Here is a 25,956-nt window from a genome sequence, read left to right as displayed (position 1 = left end):
ATTCTGCCCAATGAGTTCCTACTTCTACTTTTGGCCACTTTAACTACATCTAGATACCATAGGCTACTTTAAAATACATTTTGAATCCGGACTTTTACTTGTAACCGAGTATTTCTATAAGGAAGTATTGATACTTTTACTTAAAAAAAAAGTGTGTGCGTGCGTGCGGTAGGTAGGTAGTTAGGTATGTTTCAGTGCTCCTGTGTTCTGTGTGTGTGTGTGTGTGTGTGTGTGTGTGTGTGTGTGTGTGTGTGTGTGTGTGTGTGTGTGTGTGTGTGTGTGTGTGTGTGTGTGTGTGTGTGTGTGTGTGTGTGTGTGTGTGTGTGTGTGTGTGTGGTAGGTAGACATCAGTGCTCCTGTTCTGTTGGAATGCAGTCTTGAGAAATGGCTCAGGCAGAGCCACAGCACCCCCTGCAGGTGACTGCCTGTAAACATTTTCCCTCACCAGGAAAGGAAAAAGAACAACAAAAAAACTCTGGAAACCTTGTATGAGCAAAACTGTCATCTTTCTGTGTGCTTGTAGATCTGCTGTTTTCACTAGTTTTGTGCAACAGAGGTTTCTGCCTGACAGTAATGATATTTTATTGATTATGTTGAGATAATAGCCATTTTGGTTAGAAATGCCCTAGTCTCACATGGCCAGACTGTTGACCCCCGCGATTTGCAAATACTCCCGTCATACAGTCTGGGGGACAGAAGTTCTTTTGATGAGTGCCCGGTTAAAGCGGAAGTGAAGTGTCCTCTCCACTTCCGTACATTTTTTTACCATCGCGCACATTTATCCTAATATAAATAAAGATCATCTAAGCGTTTAGCTTGCTGCTTAGCAGAAATGACAATTTAAAATATCTTTTGTGAACGGAAATGCCGGCTTCCGATACTCCGCCGTTCAGGAGTTGTAGTTCCAGATAGCATTCGGAGATTGTGGAATAGTTGTCTGGCTACACTCTCAGAGAGTTACTCTACACAAGCACTTTTTGTGTGTATGCCTCGTCTCCTCAGGTGGGGGTGCACTCCCCCGTGGTCGCTCGTTTTGAGACGAGACGCTTTTGAGACGAGCGTCTTGAGACGAGGGTCCCCCCACCACACACACACACACACACACACACACACACACACACACACACACACACACACACACACACACACACACACACACACTAGCACCTCTGGGAGTTTGTGTAAAGGCATGGCCATCGAAGGGACAGAAGGCCGCGCCATATGGCCTGTGCGTCACGCCACCCACTCACCACCCCCCCCCCCCCCCCCCCCTCGCCAAACATACAAGAGCTTGTAGATCTGCTATTTTCAAACATTTTGTACTTTTACTTTTGGTACTTTAACACATTGACCGCCATTTTAAACACATCTGGTGCCAACCCCGAGTTTCCGAGTTTGTATTGATACCAACGCTGTGCCAACCCCGAGTTTCCCGAGTTTGGGCCGTTTTTGAAAAAAAAAAAAAAAAAAAAAATTCAAAATCTTTTTTTTCAAAAAATTTTTTTGGACCTCCAGAAATGTATTAGGCATGATCGCGATCGCGAAATTGCATGTTTAACCCCCATACCAACCCATTCTTTCAAACATGGCAGCCATGTTTGTTTACATCTTAAGAAAACATAATGGCCATAAATCATGAATGCCTGAACGGATTTCCAAGCGGATTTTTTTGTTTGAAAGCTGTGAACAGCATCTACACACGTGGTGCATCATCTAGGCATGGGCGTGCACTTTTTACACAATTGCACAATTACATGGAAGTCTATGGTAACCATGGCAACGCGAGACATTGAAGAGAAAAAATCATTGCAACATAAGTGTTAACATACCTCCGTACTCCCACCTGCCATTCGTCTCCATAGACTTCCATGTAATTGGGTGTGCACGGATCATGCACACCCATGCCTAGATAATGCACCACGTGTGTCCACATTGCTCACAGCTTTCAAACAAAAAATCCGAATGGAAATCCGTTCAGGCATTCATGAGATAACAGCCACTTTGTTTAACCCTTAAGTTCTGTTCAGATTCACTACACCTTCGTTCTGTTCGGGTCATTTTGACCCGGGGGATATTTGGTTTAAAAAAAAACAACACTAATATAAATTTTAACTTAACAAATCATCATGATACATTGACTTTGACTCAATACCAAACAATTCATATGATATATATGGTAAATGTTTGCATTTCTGCTTTGCTATATCACATTAAACACTGAACGAGCTAGGCGTTTTTACTGATTTAGCTGGAATTCATGTAAAAAAACGACTTTATTTAATACTGGGTAATATTGCTCATGCTTATAGGAAAAAATGAAAATCAGACAGGGGGGCTTCGGAAGGGGCGTGTTAGAAGGGGGGGGCTGTGTGTCTGTGTTTTGGCACAATACTGTGTATTTCTGTGCATAATTATGTGCTTCCGGGTCAAAATGACCCGAACAGCACTTAAGGTTCAAAAAATATGAGGGGGATGTAGCATGGGTGTAGTGCAAAAATATTTTTTTTACACGTTCATCTCAGAAGAATCTTTAAGGCCAGTGAGTTTCAGGTGGAAAAAATTTAAACTTCTACCTTTTTTTTTCAAATGAAAATGTAAAACGGGTCAAAATGACCCGAACAGAACTTAAGGGTTAACAAAGATGGCTGCCAAAATGGCTGCCATGCTTGAAAGATGGGGTTGCTATGGGGGTTAAACATGCAATTTCGCGATTGCTATCATGCCTACTCAATTTTTGGGGTCAAAAAAAAATTTTGAAAAAAAAATTTTTTTGATTTTTTTTTTTTTTTTTAAATTCTCGGGACTATCGGGCCTGGCGGGGAAAGACATTGGAATAATCTCGGGACTATCGGGCCTGGCAGGGAATGAGTTAAGTACTTTTTCATGCCAATACTTTCATACTTTTATTCAAGTACATTTTGAATTCCGGACTTTTACTTGTAACAGAGTACCTCTACAGTGTTGATACTTTTACTTAAAGGAGTAGTTCACACCCAAAATGACTTTTTCTATTGATTAGTCACGCCATGGAGAGTATAGTTAAATAATATTTTTTTGTTTTTGTCACATTCCTAAGACAAAAATGTGATTTGAGTAAATTTACCCCTATTTATTCCGGATGGGGACCTGTTTCGAAACGGGTCCCCATCCGGAACGAATGGGGGTAAATTTATTGTTATCACATTTTTGTCTTAGGAATGCGACAAAAAACAAAAAATATTATTGAACTCTAGTCTCCATGGCGTGACTAATCAATAGAAAAAAAAGTCATTTTGGGGGTGAACTACTCCTTTAAGTAAAGAATGTGAGTACTTTTTCCACCACTGACACGCGCGCACACACACACACGCGTGCACACTCATTCCTCCACCTGTCTGCTACAGTAATTCCTTCTTCTTGCACGTTGTTAGATGTTCGCTCCTTTGTCCTTTTGACTCCTTCTTGGAGGTACAGTATACTGTATATACGGTGCCTTTGTTCTTTTCCTATTCAGGCTGCTTTTCAGAAGAGACACTTGTTTTTTTCTGTTGAATTCGGGGCCATATCTTCCTTTTTTTCCAGCTGCCGCGGCTCTTTTCTCTTTCTTTCTTTCCTTTTTTTTCTTTTTTCTTTAGCGGAGCGCCCCGGGACGCTTCACGCTGAAGACGTTTTACTTTTGGAGAGGCGTGCCAGTCATCACTGTCATGTTTGATGGTCCTGGCTGAGTGTGAGACGACAACCTGGTTATTTAGCGCCTTACGCTGAATGGTCACCGCTGTTAGCCTCATTTTAGTTAGTAGACCAGGTGTCTTCAATGTTTTCAGGCCAAGGACCCCTTAGTTGAGAGAGAGATGAAGCAGGGACCACCACAACATGTTCATAGATTCCATAATAGTTTCATCTTTTGACCACAATCATCAGTATATTTTGGAATCATGTCAATTTGTGTTTTCAGATATTTAACTACTTGAACCGTCAATACTTAAAAAACTTGACCTTTCACCCTGTACTTAGTCTGCTCTTTTCCCCCTCTACACCAAAGCTCTTTGCCGAAAATAGCCGATCTACAAGCTCACAACGCCTAGCAGCAGTCTGCTCTTTTCCCCCTCTACACCAAAGCTCTTTGCCGGAAATAGCCGATCTACAAGCTCACAACGCCTCGCAGCGTTGTGAGCTTGTAGATCTGCTATTTGTGGCTAAAGTTCCGAATATGGACGCTATAAGGGTTCAATTGGTTAATGTAAAAAATTAGAAAAGAAAAGTTTCTATCACACAAAGATTTGGAGGACCCCCTGTAGTAAGTCTGATGACCCCCTAGGGGTCCCAAACCCCCTGTTGAAGACCCCTGTGGTAGACTATTTGTGCTTTAAACAACACTCTCGTCTGGAGTCTCTGGACACAACATCATTGTTTTTCGGGGGGACAAATTGTTTGTCCGAAGCCGTTCCATGTTTTTAATTATTCTTTTTAAAATGAGTGACAGTAGCCGATCTGCAAGCTCACAACACCTCAGATCACCATGCATTGTGAGCACTGCTCAACATCCAAAGTGCTCCTCCGCTCATAACACTGTACGTGCGGACAACCCCTAAAGCCCCAAGTTACAGTACGTTTAGATACTTTGAGTGGTTAATAATAATATAACATTAATATTAAAAAAAGTGAATTAACCCAGCATTATCCTATTGGATTACCACGCTAGGCCAATTGGCCCTCTTTGAGAGACTATCGTATACGCTCTATAATAGGATGGACTTCTATGAGCTTAAAAGGGGTCACTATCACCTTCGCGTATCGGGACTGTGAGGCGTTCCTTGCTCATTACTGAGACTACCTACTGGAATACGTGTTCAGTATCATGTTGGTTTGACTGTGGTCTGTAATGCTCCTGTGCGCTTGAACTTTTTATTTTTGTGTTTGTGTTGGTTTGTCTTTGTTTTACTTCCATTGTGTATTGTACTGTATGTGTCTGTTGTTGAAATGGGTTATTTTTTTGAAAACTAATGAAGTACTAATCATGAAAAAAAGAAAAGGGAATTAACTGAAAAACTCAAGTACAGTGAAAGTACCTCAAAATTGCACTCAAGTGCAGTACTTTAGTAAAAGTACTCTTAATGCACTTTCCACCCCCGTCGCTTTCTCCTCCCTCTCAAGGGGTATAAGAAGATGAAGAGAGTGATGGGTGGGTGGGTTGTATCACTGAGGATAAGACACTGTTGAAAGCCACAGCTGGGAGGGTGTTGGGGGGGGTAGTACCGGGCAGCTTTCCCTGCGGTTGCATCACGCCTGGCATCAAGGCAGCGTCCCTGGGTTAGGAACAAACCCAGCGGCTCGCGCTGGTTGCAGAGGGACGGGGAGATGATGCTGAATTTGCACGGCGCCCGCGGTAAGCCATCCCTGCTCCCTTTGTGGCGCTCACCATCTTTTCTTCTCTCTCGCGCCCTCCTTTAAGGGGATTTTCTCACTCGCTCTCTCTCTCTCTCTCGCTCTCTCTGTCCTCATTTTCTTCTTTTTTCTTTCCTTTTCTTCCCCCTCCTTTCATAGTTGCTCTCAGAGGTGGAAAAAGTACTCATATTTTGTATTTAAGTAAAAGTATCAATACTGCACTGTAGATGTACTCCGTTACAAGTACATGTCCAGAATTCAAAATGTACTTGAGTAAAAGTAGGAAAGTATTGGCATCAAAATGTACTTAAAGTACCAAAAGTAAAAGTACAAAATGTTTGAAAATAGCAGATCTACAAGCTCACAACGCATTGCGATGTGATGCGATGTGAGCTTGTAGATCGGCTATTTTCAAATAGCCTATGTATAAAACAGGGCTAAAGTGGTTAATGTATGTTTTATAGTATTATAATTGATATCTGTAAAGTAACTAGTAACTAGTTTTCAAATAAATGTAGTGGAGTAAAAGTACAATATTTGGATCTAGAATGTAGTGGAGTAGAAGTAAAATAACTGATAATTGGAAATACTCCAGTAAAGTAAAAGTACTTAGTTACTTTACACCACTGGTTGCTCTCTACTTGTTTTTCTTCTCTTTCACCAAGCCCCTTTCCTGTTTTTGTTCTTTGGCCTTGTGCGGGCTGCCTCTGCATCGCCCACGCTCCGTGTTTATCGTGGCGCTGGGATCTTTCTCTGGAGGCCTAGCTATCTGCTCCTCTTTCGCCGCTCCACTCTGCTTTCATAACCCCCGTCTTTCTCCTATCTTTTTTTTCCTTCTTTTTGCTGACTTCTAAACCTCTCATCCCAATTTCTCTTCTCCTTTCTGCCCCTCGCACCCTCGCTCTCCTTCCTTGTCCTTAAAAAAAAACTGTTCTGTGTCTTTGCCTTTTGATTCGGAGCCATATCACCTCATTATCGCATGGCCCTTTTCTCTCTGGCTTCCAACACAGTCAAAAAATCCTGAATGCACATTTAAGAGTGTAGCAAAAAAAAAAGAAAAAAGGAACTGAACAGACCATTAAGGCAGCCGGAACTGTGAGAGTGTACAAATGGATCCAAAGTAGACAATTATGGATCTGTACAAGGTTCTGTATACTTCCAAATGATTTGGCCAATGTTGTCAAATTTGCGTCATGATGCGACACATTGTGAGCTTATAGATCTGCTATTTTCACACATTTTTTATACATTCTGCACAATGATAATTTTCTACTTTTGGTACTCTACTTTAAATACATTTTGATACCAAGACTTTTGTACTTTTACTCAAGTACATTTTGAATTCTGGACTTTTTCTTGTAACAGAGTATTTCTACATTGCAGCATTGATACTTTTACTTGTGAGTACTTTTTCCACCACTGTCGATGAATCTGCCCATCTATCTACCACCCATATGGCTCGCTCCGTCGCTCTCGTGGCACTGAAGCATTGTGCAGTGATGGGAGAAGTACTCACATGTTTTACTGAAGTAAAAGCATCTATACTGCAAATGTAGATATACTCTGTGAAGTAAAAGTCCTCTATTAAAAATGTACTTGAGTCGGAGTACCCAAGTATTGTGCTGAATGTCCCATTTCACCAAGTTCAAAATATATAACAATCTTTCGAAAATAGCAGATCTACTAAGCTCACAATGCGTCGCATCGCGATGCATTAAGTAAAAAGTACAATATTTGCCTCTGAGGTGTAAGGGGCACACACACCAAAATACCTGGAGTGGATTCCGCATTCCGCCAATGCATTTCAATGAGAGTGGAGCGGTTTCATGCCAATAGAGGATTTCTGCAAAAATCGCTCCATTCTCATTGAAACACATAGGTATAGGTAAGTCAATAAAAACTACCTCAACTACTCCCGCTTTTAAAATGAAATGAAAACGTTGGCCTACTTCAAACAGACAATAGGCCTCATCATCACGCCCCCTCTGTAAACCATTGGCTTGCTGTAAACAGTAGCGCTTGTGGGCTGTTCCGTTGGCCAGCGGCATGAAGGAAGAAGACACGACTCCATACCGTTGTTCACTTTAATCATTCATGGAGCACATTCCCCGGCTGTGCAGCACTGTTTAACTGATATGTCTACTGTACTCCGTGGGAGGCACTTACTGTACGGCTGCTGTCAAAACCTCACATCGCTCCAATACAGTGGTTCTCAACCTTTTCAGGCCACAGTTAAAATAATCCTATTTTAACTGGGGACCCCCCCACCCTGATGAGCACTAACAGTACTGATCATGTGAACTGGTTTGTTTAGGCTTATCCATTATAATTATAAAATCGCTATGATTTATCACTCGTTTTCCCCCGCGGATCACTTCCTCATTTACTCAAAGCGGACGGCAGCAGGAGTCATGTCACCCTCCACGTCATTTCGAGGCGAGATCCGCCAGGCAGCATAGAATGTGCCGCGTTAGGTTAGACTACATTTTGTATAACACGGATCTATTGTGAAAATAAACGATCTACATGATCACAAGGCATGTAGAAGTCATGTAGATCGGCTATTTTCACAACTTCTGCCTCTAAAATATTAACATTTTGTATAACACGATTCCATTGTGAAAATAGAAATTCTCAAGGGCTCTCCCACAATCAAACAGTTCCTTTGAGCAAGGCACTCGACCCCTGACAGCTTCAAGAACGAAGAACATTCTATAACACTGATTACTGTCAGAATACAGAGCAGAAACCTCTTATCTCTGAATTCTCACTTTTTGTGAGAAAAAAATCCCCCCTGTAAATTATTCATGCTGCAGCGTCACACAAAAGGATCAAAAGTAGCAGATCCACAAGCTCGAAACGCGACGCAAAAGTGACGCGGATTGAGCTTGTAGATCTGCTTCTTTTGCTGTTTTTGAATTTGAATCATGAAAAGTAACACTTTTTGACATGATATGAGGTTTCCACCCGACAAAGACGATGTAAAGCTACGAGTTTTGACCAAGTTCTAAATATTGTAGCTTTACTATTTTTTGAAAGACCAAAACATATTTAAATGTATTCACACAGAGATTTCAGTCTAACGTGTCTACAGAGTAGATATTTTATGGAACCAGCTCTCCGTTCAAAAATCGAAACTGTAAATGCAAATATTATACAAAAAGTGTAAGCCGGGGAGTTGGCAGATGTACAGATGTACAGACATACTAGACTATGCATCTGCTGTTGTGTAATTATGGTGCATAACTTCTCTCTCTGCCACCTGCCTCTCCTCAGTAGCCTACAGCCTAAGAAGAATTACCACAAAATAGATTATTTGTCTTTTTTACATTTTGTTTACCCACTTTCCTCCCAAGTCATTCAAACGTATAAAGAACGTACTTGAATAATTTAGTCGGTGTTGGCTAAACATCATTCCACGCTTTAGGAGTCGTGGACATTTGAATTTCAATTTTTAATCCTCTCTCCAGGGGGCTTGTTTTCAGCTTTAACGTGCATCAGAACGCAGAGATAACAAAACTTTGACAAATACACAAGCATGCAGTAATTTATTGGTTTAGTGTGTGTATGAATACAAGCAAACGTCTGACTCTAAATTAAATAACGCCACAGTATTCTTTGTCAAACGGTTGGCAGTAATATCAATTGCGCAGTGAGTGAATCTCATTCGGGCAGATTGTCTATCGTCTATATTTCAGCGAAAGCTTTCCCCACAGTAACAGAAAACAGAAAACACTCTAGTATAGAGCCCTGAGGGACTCCGGTCTACCATATAGGGTTTTAGTGGTTAAGAGACCATCGATGAGCGTCTATTTATTCCAATGGTGAAGTGAACGTGAACACAGACCATGCCAGATTATTTTCACCCCATAGTCTAAAGCAGTGGCTCTCAACCTTTTCAGTCCGCGACCCCCCAAATAATCATATTTTAACTGGCCTAGGTATGAAATAGGGCTTAAGTGGTTTATGTATGTTTTATAATGTTATAATTTACTGTATGTCTGCTAAGTAACCAGTACTAAAGTTTTCAAATAATTGTAGTGTAGTAAAAGTAAAATATTTGGATCCGAGATGTAGTGGAGTAGAAGTAAAAGTATTGGAAATTGGAAATACCCAAGTAAAGTACAAATACTTCAAAAGTTTACTTATGTACAGTACTTAAGTAAATGTACTTAGTTACTTTATTACTGGACAAACACATACTTTGTTTGAGACCCGTCTCTGTCTCTGCAAGTTCTGCAACACATTTCCTCCAGAACCCAGAAAACAGGTCTTCTCTCTGTTGCAATATTTTGGAGGGAGAACAAACTTGAATAGTAGTGTGATCATGTTGCAATGGGTTGGTATCACACAGATAAAAATGAGCAGCAAAATACAGGCGCAAACATAACATTTGCACTGTATCTATAAAGCAGCCAGCTTTCATCAACCCTTCCAAATTGTGCTACCTTCATGTTGGCTTTGATCCCACGTTCTTTTGTTTCTCACCATTTTATGTTGAGAGACATATTTTATGTTTTATGTGCACTTGCTTTTTAGCACTTTGTGAAATCAAAAGATATGAGCTAGGGTTTGAGCAAATGACGAAGGGACGTTTTTTCTCCACACAGCTACTAAACAAAGGCCTTATTTTGGTTGTGCACATTCAAGGTTGAACCGAGCTTTTGCACTTTTCCTGCACAAAGAAAAATAAAATAATCTCTCAAGACAAAAAGATAAATAAAACTAGAAGCAGTGCTCTTCTGAGCACAGGTCTCCACCAGGTCAGGTATGTTATTGTGGCCTTCTGGTGGTGCTATAATAGCCCAATGTGAAAAGGGTGCCATGTCTTCTTTGGCCTTTAATGGCAATGTAATACATGCATGATTTGAGGCAGAAAAGAATTAATTAAGGCATTTGTTCCTTGACCTAGTGGGAATACTGTGTATTGATTTGCGTGATTTTTGGATAAAATCTGAAGGAATAATAGGAAAAGATGTGTTCCTCAGTAAGTCAGTTATATTCACAAAGAAAAATAACTAAATAAAATCCAAGTTAGAAAACCGTTTGCTCTGCTTTGCAATTCAATACTTGATATGAATTGTATTTGTTTTTATATTGTTATTATAATAATCTACGACTGGCGTATTGCAGCACAACACAGAGGTCAAATCATTTGAACGAACACAATGTGTTTTTTTTTTTTTTTTTTTTTTTCATTAATTTAAAAAAAGAAAGGATGGAAGCGAATGGAACGCTCAAGGCTATTTTCTCCCTCGGAAATTGAGTTGTTGGGGTTTGGCTGTTGTTGTTGTTTGATATTATTCATATGACATTTGCTCTGGTGTACGGCGCAGAATGACACAAAGGCGAGGCAGAGGAAGATGAAATGACTTCACAGGGTTTGACCCGACACCGTCTCTTAACCCATTTCTAACCCCCAAAGTGTACAAATGTAACCAAATGGACCCCATTTGTTCACTTAAATTAAAGGTGGTTATTTGACAAAGGAAGTGTTAAAGGAGTAGTTCACCCCCAAAATGACTTTTTTTCTATTGATTAGTCATGCCATGGAGAGTAGAGTTCAATAATATTTTTTGGTTTTTGTCACATTCCTAAGACAAAAATTTGATTCGAGTAAATTTACAACCATTGATTCCGGATGGTGACCCGTTTCGAAACGGGTCACCATCCGGAATGAATGGGGGTAAATTTATTGTTATCACATTTTTGTCTTAGGAATGTGACAAAAACAAAAAAAAAATATTGAACTCTAGTCTCCATGGCGTGACTAATCAATAGAAAAAAAGTCATTTTGGGGGTGAACTACTCCTTTAAATAGCTCTTTTCCCCCCGATATTAATCATTGCTATTGAGTGTTTGTTCAGTAACAGAGGGACACCCCTCTCTCCAGCTTTTTAATTAAAGAATTGTTATTTTGATACATTTTTGTCTGTTATCTCTCCTATGGCAGATAACAATACACCATGGAATCTTATATCCATCCACAACAAAATATTCTGTAGTTTGGGTTCTGAGAAGCAAAATGTACTCAAACGGTGGTCCGTGGCTCAAATGCTGAATAAATTTAATGGACCTTGATGTGAAAAGGGGTTGAACAGCAAAGGATTACAACTACAATGTTGGTGTCTCTGAATTATTAGGTGCATCTGCCAAGGTCTTTTACATGCTGTAGTACTGTATGTTGTAGGACGACAACAAATAGAAACGTAAGATGTATGGGAAAGCCTTGAGCGAAGAAAGGCTTATACAGTACACATGCACACGTGCACGCACGCGCACACACACACACACGCACACACACACTCACACACGTTCTATATATACTGTATATACTGTATATACACATGCACGCGCACACACATTCTATATATAAATACTGTATATGAGAGGGCACTGCTCAGCCCCTGACTGTACTCTCTGTTCACTCGCAGCTGTGTGGACACACACGCGCACACGCACACACGCACGCACGCACGCACGCACACACACACACACGCGCACACACACGCGCACGCACACGCACATGCACACGCACACGCACAGCTTAAACTCCCTTATAAATATATAACACATGATAACAGCATGTTTTTGACACAGCCTTAACCTTGCTTTGTCTTTTTATTTCCTCTCCTCTCCTCTCCTCTCCTCTCCTCTCCTCTCCTCTCCTCTCCTCTCCTCTCCTCTCCTCTCCTCTCCTCTCCTCTCCACAGTGTAACAATGACTATGTCCCGGTGTGCGGCTCCAACAATCAGAACTACCAGAATGAGTGTTTCCTGCGTAGAGACGCCTGCAAGCAGCAGTCTGAGGTGCTGGTGGTGTCGGACGGAGCCTGTCCTGCAGGTACGTACTGTACTGTAGGCCTACATGTGAACGTGTCAGCTGGAAACCTTGTATGTCCAAAACCGTACATGTTTTATAATTATTGTTTTTTTGGCTGCCGTTGCCCCTCAGTTTGGCCTTGTGCCCCTCAAACCAATGGCATGCCCTGAGGCCACAGTGGCCTTAATGCCCCCAGCTGACTGCACCACTTTCTCCTCTGTCTCTGTCTTGTCAATATGTAGACACCAGTGTCTCTTTCTTGTCATGTAGACATGTAGTCTTTTGTCTGAGTCCCCATCTTTAAACCGATCCAGCAACTTTGATTGGTGATGGGCTGAGCATGGATCAGATTGTAAATAGCATTATTCATTCACTGCAGATACAGTTAAAGTCTATACATATTACATCCTTAACCATTAAATTCAATGAATTATTTAAATGGGCTTTTTTTTATTTGATGGCCTTCCTGCCCTGCCCTTTGGCCTTTGTGCCTATTTTTTAGGGCACATTGTGCCCTAAAAAATGTACAACATCAAAGGCCAAGTGGCCTTGCCCCTGCTTTTTTTTAAAGCAAAACACCTCAGAAAAGACACAATAACAGAAAAGACACTAGTACAGAGCCCCGAGGGACTTCAGTCAACCATATAGGAGCGCGTCTTTGTTAGATTTGAACCACTTTAACCATTATTTTATGCTTTAACTATTGAAAAATAGCAGATCTACAAGCTCACAGTGCGGCAAGCTTGTAGATCTGCTATTTTTTGAAAAGTCGTGAACATTATTTTGTGCAAGTCTTTGAATATTTTTGACCCGATTCTATACATGTCTTCTAAATCTTTCTTCTAAATCAGTGGCGCGCTGTGAGCTTGTATATCTGCTATTTTTCAATAGCTAAAGTATAAAATAATTCCAGGTCTTCCTGGAATGGGATAAGCCATCAAATCCAGGACACATATAGCCATCCTCATCCAGATTTACTATTCTACTATGTTATTTCACGCTTTCGCCTGGTGACAAGAGTTCTGTGTTACCAATTACCATCCATCCATAGTGGTCACCATTAGAACGTAGAAATACGGTATGGGGATAATAAATAAATAAATTGTGTTTCACTTTTTGATGTTGCCAGTGCGTAGAATATTGAGGTATATAGGCCTATGCAGCCAAATCGATTCTGTGTGAAAAGCAATTCACACATGTAAAGTCCAGCCTTGAATCGTTCACACACAAATCATAATTGTCGCTTTGGGGTGGAAACCTCGAAGGTCGAAAACAGTTCCTTTTTTTTATTATCACATAAAAAAAGGTGAAAATAACAGATCCACGAGCTCACAGCGCTTGCGTGAACTCGTAGATCGTCTATTTTCACTTTACTTTGCGTGAGACTCTTGTATGATGAAGTAGGGCATTCGTTTATGGGGAATAAAGGAAAAAAAAACATAACAAGTTGATATATGGAGATACTACAGTAGGCCTACAAGGTTTCTGCCCGACAACAACACTATACCTCTATAATACCATATAGTAAGTAAGTAAGTACATTTTATTTACAAAGCACCTTTCGAAACAATGTTACAAGGTGTTGTACAACGGACAGTAATAAAAACAAACAATATAAACAATATGTTTGATGAGACCCATGTGGTAGTGCTCATTATTCACATGGGTAGAGAGCTATTTCAACCAATCAAATCAGATTTAGATGTAATACAGATGTATTTATGTATATGAAATAGAATATCTCCATATTTCTCATATTTCACTTGACCTATAAAGTTTTGGTATAACATACAGTACTGGTCTCGCCTGTCAGCGAGCCCAAAGATTTCCTGTGGGTGTTGTTGTTATTTATATCAGGTCGCACTTGTTGGTGGTGATGTCGCCAAGAACGCTGCTCCTCATTGGCTAAAGGCCCTGCCTTTGTACTGTCGGTCATCTTTTTGAGGAAAATAAACTTGACCAATAAAGTCATGGTATAACATACTGGTCTCGTCTTTCAGACGAGCCCACAATAAGACTACGCCTGTGTAAACTGTGCAGTGATAATAGCTGTGTAGGTGTTTCCAGTTTGGTATAAAACGTTGCCTCACTACTGTGGGAAGGAAGGGCGAATAAAAGATTTCTATTTTTACACGCCATATAAAACACAGTTCCTGTCTGGGTGAGCGGCTCGTCTGGCACTAAACCGGAGCCTTTGAGTGAGCAGTCTTTAACCGCTGGAGGGGAGAGTGAAATGAAACCACCGCATCGGATGATGACTCCTCAAGTAGCTTGAACCGTCGCACCAACGTTCACATTAACCACTTGAACCCCAGCATAAAAAAACTAGAACTGCTCTTTGTCGAGGTGCCAACTTGCGCCTTGTGCACAAGTAGGCCATATATGGCCTACTTGTGCACCAGCAGAGTGTGCCATGAGGTGCGCTCACACTGGCATCACCAGGAATGCTGGTCCCTCGATGGCTGTTAATGATGACGTTGCCAGAAATGCTGGTCCCTTTATTGGGCTATGGGCTTAAACAAAGAAGGACACTGACATACTGTACATACACAGCCGAACGCAGTACGCGCAAGTAATTATGATCTACAATCTTGTGAGATTGTAGATCTCACATTGTAAAGAGATTTGATGTTGACAGAAAAGCGAAGTACAGAGCCAACTCAGGTCCTGCCAACTGACCAGATGGGTGGGCCGCCTGCATTTTCCAGAGCCTGTTTATTGTTTATTGTCGACAAATCCACAGTCCTTCACGCCTGTGTTCCAGGTTAAGGTTTTTAACCAATCACGTTGCTTATATTAGGTCATGTGAGAGGTGTTGGCCTTAGTACACGTTGCCGGGTTCGCCTCCGCCCATGGCGATTGCGACTGGATTAGAAGGTGATAGCTCTTGTTTTTATGATCAATCAAACAATTGTGTTTGCCTTGGATCAATGGAACTAACGTATATCATACTTTAAGGTTTTAAAGAAAAAAAATTAATGAAATTGTTTCTACATTTATTCATTTGTCGCATTGTCATTAAAGTCAGATAGTGTTTTTCCAGTTGTTTGGGGACCCACGTGCCATATCCACACGACCCAAAGGTAGGCCCCGGCCCGCAGTTTGAGAGCTGCTGCTTTCGTTTTTTTTAACCTGAATTGTAAAACAAAGCACACTATATAGTATAGTACTCTCCCTACTCTCAAATTGACCCATATTAGTGTCACCAGGGGACTTAAATCTACTCTCAGGATTTCCCTGTGTGTGTGTGTGTGTGTTTGTGTGTGTGTGTGTGTGCGTGCGTGTGTGTGTGTGTGTCCGTACCTACCGGATAAGTCGACGTTGCACGCGACGCGCCCGGGCTGGCCCAGTCCCATGGCAAGGTGAGCTTACACTGCGTGACTCGTGGCCCATATAAATCAGTGTTCTGTAGAACCTGGCCAGGGCTGAACGCTGCTGACTCAGTCAGCTCCGCACGGCGCTGACAGGCAGCACAGGGCTCAGGTCCATTAAAGGCCTGTTAAACCAAGTGGAAGTGATACTGCAGGAACCCATAGGTGTGTTTGTTGTTGTGTGCCCTGGTGGGGGGATACGGGGGTTGGGGGCTTGGGCGGTGCGGCTGTTTGTGCACGGAAAAATGACCAGTCACGACAAAGCTTACTGTCTTGTTGATGTTGTTTTTTTCTTTTAGTATAGTATGTACTGTATATGTGTGTACTCTTTTCTGAAGGATGTGATCATGGCCGTGTTGGAAATTCAATCACTCACTCCTTCACTACTCCCTCCCCACTCCACATATATACAGTATATATAGGGAGTGCACAGCACTATACTGTAGCGAATTCATTGGCAAAACAAAAAAGCACTTCTGTTCTGGACACTACTCGGTTCTGTCTGTCTGTCTGTCTGTCTGTCTGTTTGTCTGTCGGTCTGTCTGGCTAGTGACCATCAGCTGTACCATGTACTTTTCACACTGCACTGAGTCCACTTTATAGGGCATAATTAGTTAATTACTATATGCACAATGTATTCGGACAGCACTACAGGATAAGCAAATAACTCCCCCTATAGTGGACTGCGTAGTGACACTCCATTTCGGGAGAGAGAGAGAGACAGAGAGAGACAGAGAGAGACAGAGAGAGACAGAGAGAGAGAGAGAGAGAGAGAGAGATGGAATGAGACGGCCCTTTTCTCTCTAAGTGATAAGAGCTAATTTTTTTAGGTTTGTTTACTGTTGAGTGAGAAAACAGAGTTGCACATTAAGTTAATCATGTTAACCTGTGGGTCCCGACCCACAGGTTGACTGTTATCTAGAGTTTGTGGCCTCTCAATGATCGAGAGCAGCTGTTTGCAAACCTGTGTGTTTCTGACTGCAACATGACAAGAGCGACAGGTGACAGGCGTGTCATGTGTCGTTCAGATGTACCATAGCTCAGGGGTAGAGAAACCTCTGTAAATCTCTGTAAAGCGCCTTGGATAAAAGCGCTATATAAATGCACCATTTACCATTTACTCACGAGAAGAAAACACAACGGACAAAACTGTTGATGATTCAAATTTGAAAATAGAAAATAGTATACGCAGATCGACAAGCTCATGACTCGTTGCTTCTCACCGAGTTTCAAGCTTTTCTTTTTTTAAATGCTTTTGTGCGATGCTGTATAGCATTATAGGGATCAAGTAGGGCGTGTAAATATGGAAATAAGAGGTTTCTGCCCGACAGCAATTCTCCCGTGGTGTGTGATGATGCAACCAGATTTCCAAATCGTGTAACATCCCTTTCAAACTCCTGGGGGGCGAGAGCTGGGATCGTTCCTTCTTTTTTACAATTTAGAAATCGCTCTGGGAATAACTTCACCACATTCCCATGTAAATATCTTTATTACGGGGTGAATTTCAACTTCTATCCTTGTAATTTCTTTATCATAGTAATCTCTCAAATAAATAAATCTTGATTTGTCAAATTGTATCTGTTTTTTTAATTCTTCAAAGCTCTTCATTTCACCCTTTTCGATCAATAGGCACATGGCTGTTACATCATTTCGATTCCATTGTTTAAATCTTGGATCCTTCCTTCCTGGTATAAATGCTTCGTCAAATGCAACCCATTTCAAGAGACCTTGTTCTTTCCCCAGTTTCAGTCCTTTTACAGTCGTATACCAGATACTCGGGGTGAAGTAGGGATCGTTCTTTCTTACTTCCTTCTACTCCATTTCCTTCTGTCACCTCAGGACAACGTGTCCTTCAATCAAATTAGTCACGATCTCTACAGCGATGCCCCTGGGGACACGGCGGGTTCCCCCCGACCACATGTTGAGCAGGTGGGGGAGGGGTGTTCTTCTTCCACACATTGGTTTACATCAGCGCTTCTCAAACCTTTTCATATTGCTAAGAACCCCCAAAATTAAACATTAGCCAAATTGTCAAATATTAGAGGCAGAAATTGTGAAAATAGCCGAACTACATGAGGCGTTGTGAGCATGTAGATCTGCTATTTTCAAAATAAATGATATGTACAGTATTTGGCTGCAGATCAAAATGTCCAAAAATGTTCTTTTAAAAAGAGTATACCGACTATTTCAAAGATTTGCACACATTTCACATATCTTTTGTATGACATAAGATCTACAAGTTCACAGCATGGCACAAAGTGACGCTATGAGCTTGTCTATCTGCTATGTTTGAATGTATATAAAATATGGTTAAAATGATTGTGACGCAATATTAACACATTTCGCTGGAGACCCCCTGGTACACAGTCAAGGACCCCCGGGGGTCCCCGAATCCCACTTTGAGAACCAATGGTTTAAACCAGTCATTCCCAAATCCTTCAGGTCGAGACCCAAAAAAGAGATAAGATGTTTTCCCGGGACCCAAACTAGTGAAAACAGCAGATCAATAAGGTCACGTGTTGCTTCACACCATGTTGTGAGCTTGTAGATCAGCTATCAACATTTCTGTTCTAATTCATGGAATTTCTGAGATTTTTCTTTGATTTCTTCATGGAATTACCGAAAGAAATCATTGAATTTCATTTTTAATTGATGAAAAGAATTTGCTTTTTGGCGAACGTTTATTGAAAATGTTTTGAAATAATAATAATTAAGAACAAATTGTAGGAAACAAGGGGACCCACAAAAATGTGTCCACGACCCACAAATGGGTCCCGACCCAGTGTTTGGGAACCAGTGGTTTAAACAACTTAAATAACCTCCGGATTGCAGCTTCAGCTGTGAGAGTGCCTGAACGGGGTCCATTTGGTTACACTGGTGCACTCAGAGCTCCAAACGGCTAAAATTAAACACTGAGGATTATAGACTGCGTGCGCCCGCTTTATCTCCGGCAGGAAATGAGTTTTAAGCAGATTGAATTATTGCGTCGGAAACAATAAAGTTAAAAGGGTAATGCCTTTTCATAACGGTGTCAAACGGTGTCGTGCGTGTGCACACCTAGTAGGTGCACGCGCCTACGCGCACAGACCTTCGTACGTGCACACGTCTGCTTCCATGCAGCGCTGGCCCACAGCGACAGCAGACCCAAATCTATCGCGTTCGGGGCTTGTAGATCTGCTGCTTTAGCTGTTTTTAAACTGGAATACTGAAAAGTAACAGCTTTTCCTGTTCAGATTTCCACGTTATTCAATGTAATTGAAACTGAAAATGGACAAATCAGACCAATATTCTTTAAATCGTTTTTTTTTTTTTTATGCAATCTGTAGCATTTGCTGACTCGTTCTTATGTAATACATTATGTTACCTAATTAATATATTTATTATGCGTTATGACTGGATACAACTATAATTGACTGGTAAGTGCTGCTTAAGTCACTTTTACCAGGAATCTTATCATAAATATTATATCTAATTGAAAATGACTAACGTTCTAAATGGGTGCTACTGTACTTTGAAGTTGAAGTATTAATGCTCTCACAATGTGAGCTTGTAGATATGCTATTGAAAAAAGAAACATCACTGTACGACGTCAGTACGATAGCTCAGGAGGTTGTGCGGGAAAGGTTCCCAGTTCGATCCCCCGCCCCCCCTCTGTGTTATAGAGACAGTGCCGAAGTGTCCTTGAGCAAAGAGAGACTGAACCTCCTACTACTGTAAACGCTCCCGATGAGCAGCTCGGTGCCTTGGCTTGCACCGTTCCCTCCGCCGCCTGTGTGTGAATGGGTGCATGTAATGCACATTGTAAAGCCTTATGGATAAAGGCGCGATATAAATGCACCATTTATCATTTTTACATTAAAATGTAAATGTTACATTCTTGACGTTGTAATGGACAGCCTTTGCCCAAAATGATTTACAACGGGCGCCGCATTAGGAGATAGCCGTGACAATAGATGTAGCAACACAAGCTCTCTCTCTCTCTCTCTCTCTCTCTCTCTCTCTCTCTCTCTCTCTCTCTCTCTCTCACTCTCTCTCTCTCTCTCTCTCTCTCTCTCTCTCTCTCTCTCTCTCTCACACTCTCTCTCTCTCTCTCTCTCTCTCTCTCTCTCTCTCTCTCTCTCTCTCTGTCTACCCTCTCCACCGTTTCATTGGTCCAGAATCCCATCCCTAGACTACACAGTGTAATGCAGGGTTCCCCAATAGGCGGCCCGCGGGCCATTTGCGGCCCGCGGGGGGCTACTGTCTGGCCCCCACCAACCCCATTAATAATGTTGGTATAAGAGCAGCAACAACACTAGTATATCGTCATTGTCGGATGGAAACCTCCTATCTCAAAAGTTGTACGTTCTTTCGCAAAGTAAAGCCCTGCTTCATCATACGAGGCCGTTGCACAAAAGTAGTGAAAACAGCAGATCTACAAGCACCGCGAGGCGTTGTGTGCTTGTAGATCGGCTGTTTTCTCTAGTTTAAATAATTTTTTGAGCGGTGGTCACACCGTCTCCATAGCGTGGCCGTGTGTGTATCCGTGTCTGTGTGTCTGTCTGTCTGTCTGTCTGTCTGTCTGTCTGTAGCCTCTGGTGTATGTAGCCTCAGTACCCTGGGTGACCAGAGAGGTGCTGTTGAGTCTAGCCTGCCCTGAGCATCAACTGCAATACACACACACACACACACACACACACACACACCCCCACCCCACACACACAGGCACCCCCCCCCCCCCCCCCACAGGCACCCCTCCCCCCCCCACACCCCCCCACACCACCCCCCCCCACACACACAGGCACCCCTCCCTCCCCCCCCCCCACAGGCACCCCTCTCTCCCCCCCCCCCCCCCCCCCCCCCCCCCCACGACCACCGCTCAGTTCACACGGGTGTGATTTTAAATGATAAATGCAAAACGAACAACGAACACCCGACAACGACGATATCTGAACTGTCACTGGAGTAGCGGGAACGCCACCGTCGCCCCCTGCAATGTTGTGGCCCTCAGCTTGGTACCCAAGACATAATTCGGCCCTTGGTGAAAACTAATCGGGGAACCCTGGTGTAATGGATGGATGGATTTATGATGCCACAACGTTGCCACGCTGCTTGTTCCCTGTGTGTGTGTACGTTCCCCCACAGATGTGCCTGGCGAGTCACGCCACAAACACGCTGGCCTGGGGGACATGATGTCTGGGATGGGAGATGTCTCCACACTCACAGAATGGTTGATGTGGCCTTTGATTTAGAATCCCCAGCGGCCGTGTCTATTAGAACCGTCTCTGTCGGGTGGAAACCTCACATGTCCAAAACAGTTTGGGTTCAAATTTTTAAAGATTGCAAAAACGCGCCGCTTTGTGCCGCGTTTTGAACTTTTGATGCTTCTTGTTTGTCACCTCTGTAATATGATCAAGTAGCGTGTTAACTTACGAAAGCAGGTGATATTTGAACATTAGTATCATTTGCAGGTGTGTACATGTTCTTTCAAAAACATAGCACCATTATGCAGGTGTGTACAAACCTGAGTGTTTTGCTTTAGCTGGTTGTTTAAGTACAGATCCATCTAAAAAAAATATATATATATATATATATATATATATATTATGTAAAAGTCTTGAAATGTTAATATATTCTAGATACATTGCACATTCAGTGAATTATTCCAAACCTTTTTTGTTAACATTTTAAATGTTTATGGCATACAGCTCATGAATATCAAAAGTCCATATTTCAAGACCACTCAAAACAAGGATTTATAATAGATAAATGTCAACCTTCTGAAGTCAGAGTTGCTTGTGCAGTCCAGTGAGAAGTTTCCACAGTCAGTTATGAGTTGGGGTGCTAGGGCATCTGCAATGCTTTTTTTTTTTTACACAATATTCTATTTTTTTTAGATGGATCTGTATTTGTCAATGCCAGGACTTTTGTAACTCAATGACATTTGGAATAAAGGACCTTTACCTGTGACAGAGTATTTCTACAATAAGTTTTAAGCAAGACATTGGAAGGATCCTCTGCTTGCACTTCACGTGCGCCGACCCAGGAGGCTCCTTGTGGAGGTATGCCCCGGTAAACTGGCTCTGACAGACGCCATAGGCCTGTTCTCCCATAAGGCATGCTGGGGAACAGGCGCAGCCAAAAGGCTCTGACACCGGTCCAAACAAACGGGTGAACGGGGGACCCGCAGAGGTGCCACCTTCATGCCACGCAGTGCCACCGAGGCAAAGCTGACAGGATTTTAATCCGATAAAACAGAGGAAAGAAATGGATGAAAGAACGCCCTCCCCCCTCCTGTTTTCACTCCCGAAAATAACCGATCTACAAGCTCAAAGCTTGTGTTATGGGCTATTTTCGCTGCATGTTTGTTCACCGCAGAATCGGGCCATATACTACGCCAGCTAGGGTTCATTCATAATGGTTAAGAGTTATTTTTAATTGAGTCCATTTATAGTCCAGCTGCCCCTGAGGTGGGGTCTGAAATTTGGTATATAGTTTTTTTTTTTTTTATTGGCCTAAAATATTGTATATATACATACAGTCATGAATCCACCTGCTGACCACCTGTCAGCATTGAGCAATTTATTTTATAGGGGGGTAAAGGTTTGGGCTCATCACTATACACTACACTATAAAGAAAAAAAATACCCCCAAAAAATCTGCTTTAAGTAGCATGTGAGGGGTCAAACTAGTCTTTGAATATTTTTGACCCGATTCTATAAATGTCTTCTAAATCAGTGGTTCTCAAACGTTTTCATGTCAAGGACCCCCAAAATTGCATGCATTTGGCCGTGGACACCCATCTCAAAACATGTTGTTCCAGGGACCCCCCAGAAGCAAAATATTTGAGTTACAAATGTTGCTTTTAAAAATATATATATTCAAATATTTCCGATTTTTCAAAAATAGCAGATATACAAGCTTGCAGCGCGGCACTCGGTGCCGTGCTGTGAGCTTGTATATCTGCTATTTTTCAATAGTTGATGCGTTAAATAATTCTAGGCCTAAATGGGTGAGTCAGAATGTGTTTTGTTCTCCCACAAGGCCAATATTGACTTTTACAATCTGGCATCTGTAAAGATAAAAGGAGCAAATTTGCACATCTGTGTTGATTTCTTCTTCTTTTTCATTTTTTTCCTCACCCTTAGGGGTATCCACAGATAACGTTGCTGTCGGGCAGAAACCTCTTATCTCCATATTTTAAATGTTTGTGTTTTTGTTTTTTGTAAATGAATACCTTATTGATCACGCTACAGCGTCACACAAAAGCATCAAAAGGAGCACGTCCGCAGCGTTTCCAGCTTGTCGATCTGCTACATTGCTATGTTTTTTGTTTTTTGGATGCTGAAAAGTACCAGTTTTGGACAGGATGAGGTTTCCACCCTGACAGACACGATAAGGAGCTACTGATGAAGGCGTTGATAACAGACTCAGTGTGAGAGCGCTGGGCCATTAGCACGGCTCTGTGTGTTCCAACAAACTATTAGACCAGTGGGTCTCAACCTTTTCAGGCCGCGACCCCCAAAATAATCATATTGGAACTGGGGACCCCCCCACCCTGATGAGCACTAAGAGTTGAGGCATTACATTTCGTATAACACGGTTCTATTGTGAAAATAGCAAATCTACATGCTCACAAAGTGAGATGTTGTTCGTCCAGATTCTGGACTCCAGAGATCTTGAAGTTGTGTGAATGTCAGCCTCTGTGGGGGGTATTCATATGCAAATATCTTAGCCAATGGCATTGTAATACTAAACAATAGGATCCAATGGTTATGTTAAGGTAAAAAGAACAGGAAAGTCGTGAATGCACACGGACATTCAAGACAAACGCTTTTACAAGATTTTCAAGTGTAGGCTCGTGATTCGGGAAAAGGGTTTTGAGGAAGCGCTGTGCGTGCTGTGGTCTACTCTGTGGGCCCTGCTGTGCGTTTGAAAGACTGTTAGACATTAAGCTAGCGGTGCGGAACAGAATGAGCAAGGGCCTGATGTCCCCCAGAGGACAGCGCTACGCTAAGGCGAGGCTAGGCGCTAGCGCGGCGTTTTTCACCAAACTCCAGGGACTGAAGAACAACTGGTACCTGAATGGTCCATGGGAGGAAAGGCAGAAGTGGAAAAAGTACTCCGATTTTAGTAGAAGTAGAATTGCTCTTATCTCCAATCTCCATATTTTTTTACATTTTGTGTTTTTTCGTAAATTAATGCCATACTTGATCATACTGCAGAGTCACACAAAAGCATCAAAAGTAGAAGATCGACAGATCTTATTTTGGGGGGAGATTTAGAATCATTAGTTCGATTAAGTGTGAGGGTTAGGGTTAGGTTTTAGGGTTAGGTTTAGGCATAGTTTTACTGAGGTTAGGTTTAGGCATAGTGGTTAACATTCACCAGGTTAGCATTCACCTGCGTCAGCAGGTTAGCATAGAAGTAATGGGCCGTCAAACAAATGTTATGTCGCAATATCGACACGCTCCCCGACAGAGACATACCGTCGTTGTCGGGTGAAAACCTTGTATCTCCAAGTTTCAAATTTGTATGTTCTTTCGCAAAGTAAAGCCCTGCTTCATCGTACAAGGCCGTCGCACAAAAGTATTGAAAACAGCAGATCTACAAGCACACAACACCTCGTGGTGTGAAGCGTTGTGTGCTTCTAGATCAGCTCACTAGTTTAAATAATTTTTAAAATGGAAAATGCAAAACGAACGGTTTTGGACATACAAGGTTTTCACCCGACAACGACGATACTTAAGTAGAAGTACAGTAGCTTCACCACTATATAATTAGAAATAATCAAAATCTACAGTAACAAAAGTTTTCGCACAATTGTAGTGGAGTCAAAAGTACAATATGTTGCCTCTGAGATGTAGTGGATAGAAGTTTAAAGTATCGAAAGATGGAAACACTCAAGTAAAGTTAAAGTAACTCACACATTGTAATAAAGTACCATACACTTGAATAGATATGCTGGATAAAAGGTGTGCGTGCAACGTTTTTAATGGAATTGTGTAAAAAAATGTTGATGACACGTTTAATCACAGTTTGGTGGGCCTGGCTCAGTCAGCAGTCACACATGGCAGCAGGCAGATGGCTGAGCGGACTGCTTCAGCGGAGAGAGAGAGAGAGAGAGAGAGAGAGAGAGAGAGAGAGAGAGAGAGAGAGAGAGAGAGAGAGATCAGGGGACTGGTGTCGAACGCTCGCTCCTTTCAGTCACCGTAGACCAGGTTTCTCACCCCTAGGGGTACACGGGGTTACTGCAGGGGGGGTACTTGAGAAAAAGTAAATGAGAGCACTGTATGTATTTTACTGTTATTGTTAATGATAAAACATTTACATACTTGGCGTGAACCTGCTCATCTGTAAATTGTTAAACCAAATTACATCAACAACTTGACTAGTACAACTGTTATTGATTAGAAAGCAATGTTATTTGACATTATGCTGTTTTTTGTTTTTTTTGAACATAGATAGGTAGATACAGATAAAAAAAATATTTGCCACAGATAAAAGTATCTGTGGCAAATATCTGTGGTAGACTTTTTTTTTATCTGTATCTACCATCCACTTTGCATGGAAAAATATCTGGAGAAATATCTCCAGATATCTGTTATCTGGCCCAGTGGGAATGGGCCTTAAGGGGGTACCGCAGACAAAAAAGTTTGAGAACCACTGCCGTAGACAGTAAGGTTACAGGAGGGCTCCTTTCAGTCTGCATAGACCAGGGGTCTTCAACATTCTTAGGCCAAGGACCCCTTAGTTGAGAGAGAGATGAAGCAGGAACCCCCACAACCTTTTCATAGATTCCATATCTTTGCATTATTTGACAGCACAATCATCAGTGTTTTCAGATATTTAACCACTTGAACCGTCAATACTTAATAAACTTGAACTTTCATTCTGTACTTAGTCTGCTCTTTTTCCCCTCTATTGTACACCAGACCTCTTTGCCGAAAATAGCTGATCGAGGCGTTGTGAGCTTGTAGATCTGCTATTTTTGGCAAAAGTTCTCCGAATATGGACAGTGGACACTAGAGTTCAAGTGGTTAATATAAAAAGGGGGGGAAAGGTTCTATATCACTCAGTTTTGGAGGGCCCCCTGTAGTAACGCTGAGGTCCCCCTAGGGTCCCGGACCCCCTCTTGAAGACCCCTGGTGTAGACAGCATGGGTAGAGGTGCAGGTGCTGGGTGGTAGTGAGTGCAGGTATGGTGACATTGGCACAGTGACATAGAAATGACAAAGCACTTATGGTACAATGCGGGTATTGCTCCACAAGGACAACATGCAGGCAGTGATTTTGTGGGAGAAATAAGCAAGCGGTTCTATGAAAACAAGACCATCTGCTAATTGAAAATAGACGATCTACAAGCTCACAGCGCATTGCGAATAAAGGCACAAAAAGCACCAAAATAAATCTTTAAAAGA

At 42.0% G+C, this 25,956-nt stretch overlaps 1 protein-coding gene across 1 annotated transcript in view; it reads left to right on the top strand.

Moving 5' to 3' along the window:
• tmeff2a (transmembrane protein with EGF-like and two follistatin-like domains 2a) overlaps nt 1-25,956 on the top strand; it is a gene marked incomplete at both ends in the record, with an annotated part of 198,677 nt that overhangs the window by 93,648 nt on the left and 79,073 nt on the right. Inside the window, one exon of the mRNA XM_080752724.1 lies at nt 12,078-12,207. Within this exon, the coding sequence (XP_080608850.1) occupies nt 12,078-12,207 (130 nt within the window). The remainder of the gene's footprint in view (nt 1-12,077; nt 12,208-25,956) is intronic.

This window comes from Nannobrachium achirus (assembly GCF_963921795.1).
Source record: "Nannobrachium achirus genome assembly, chromosome: 22".
NCBI classification, from domain to species: domain Eukaryota; kingdom Metazoa; phylum Chordata; class Actinopteri; order Myctophiformes; family Myctophidae; genus Nannobrachium; species Nannobrachium achirus.
The sequence above is the reverse complement of the archived record's forward strand: the minus strand, read 5'-3'. Positions and strand labels throughout refer to the sequence as shown.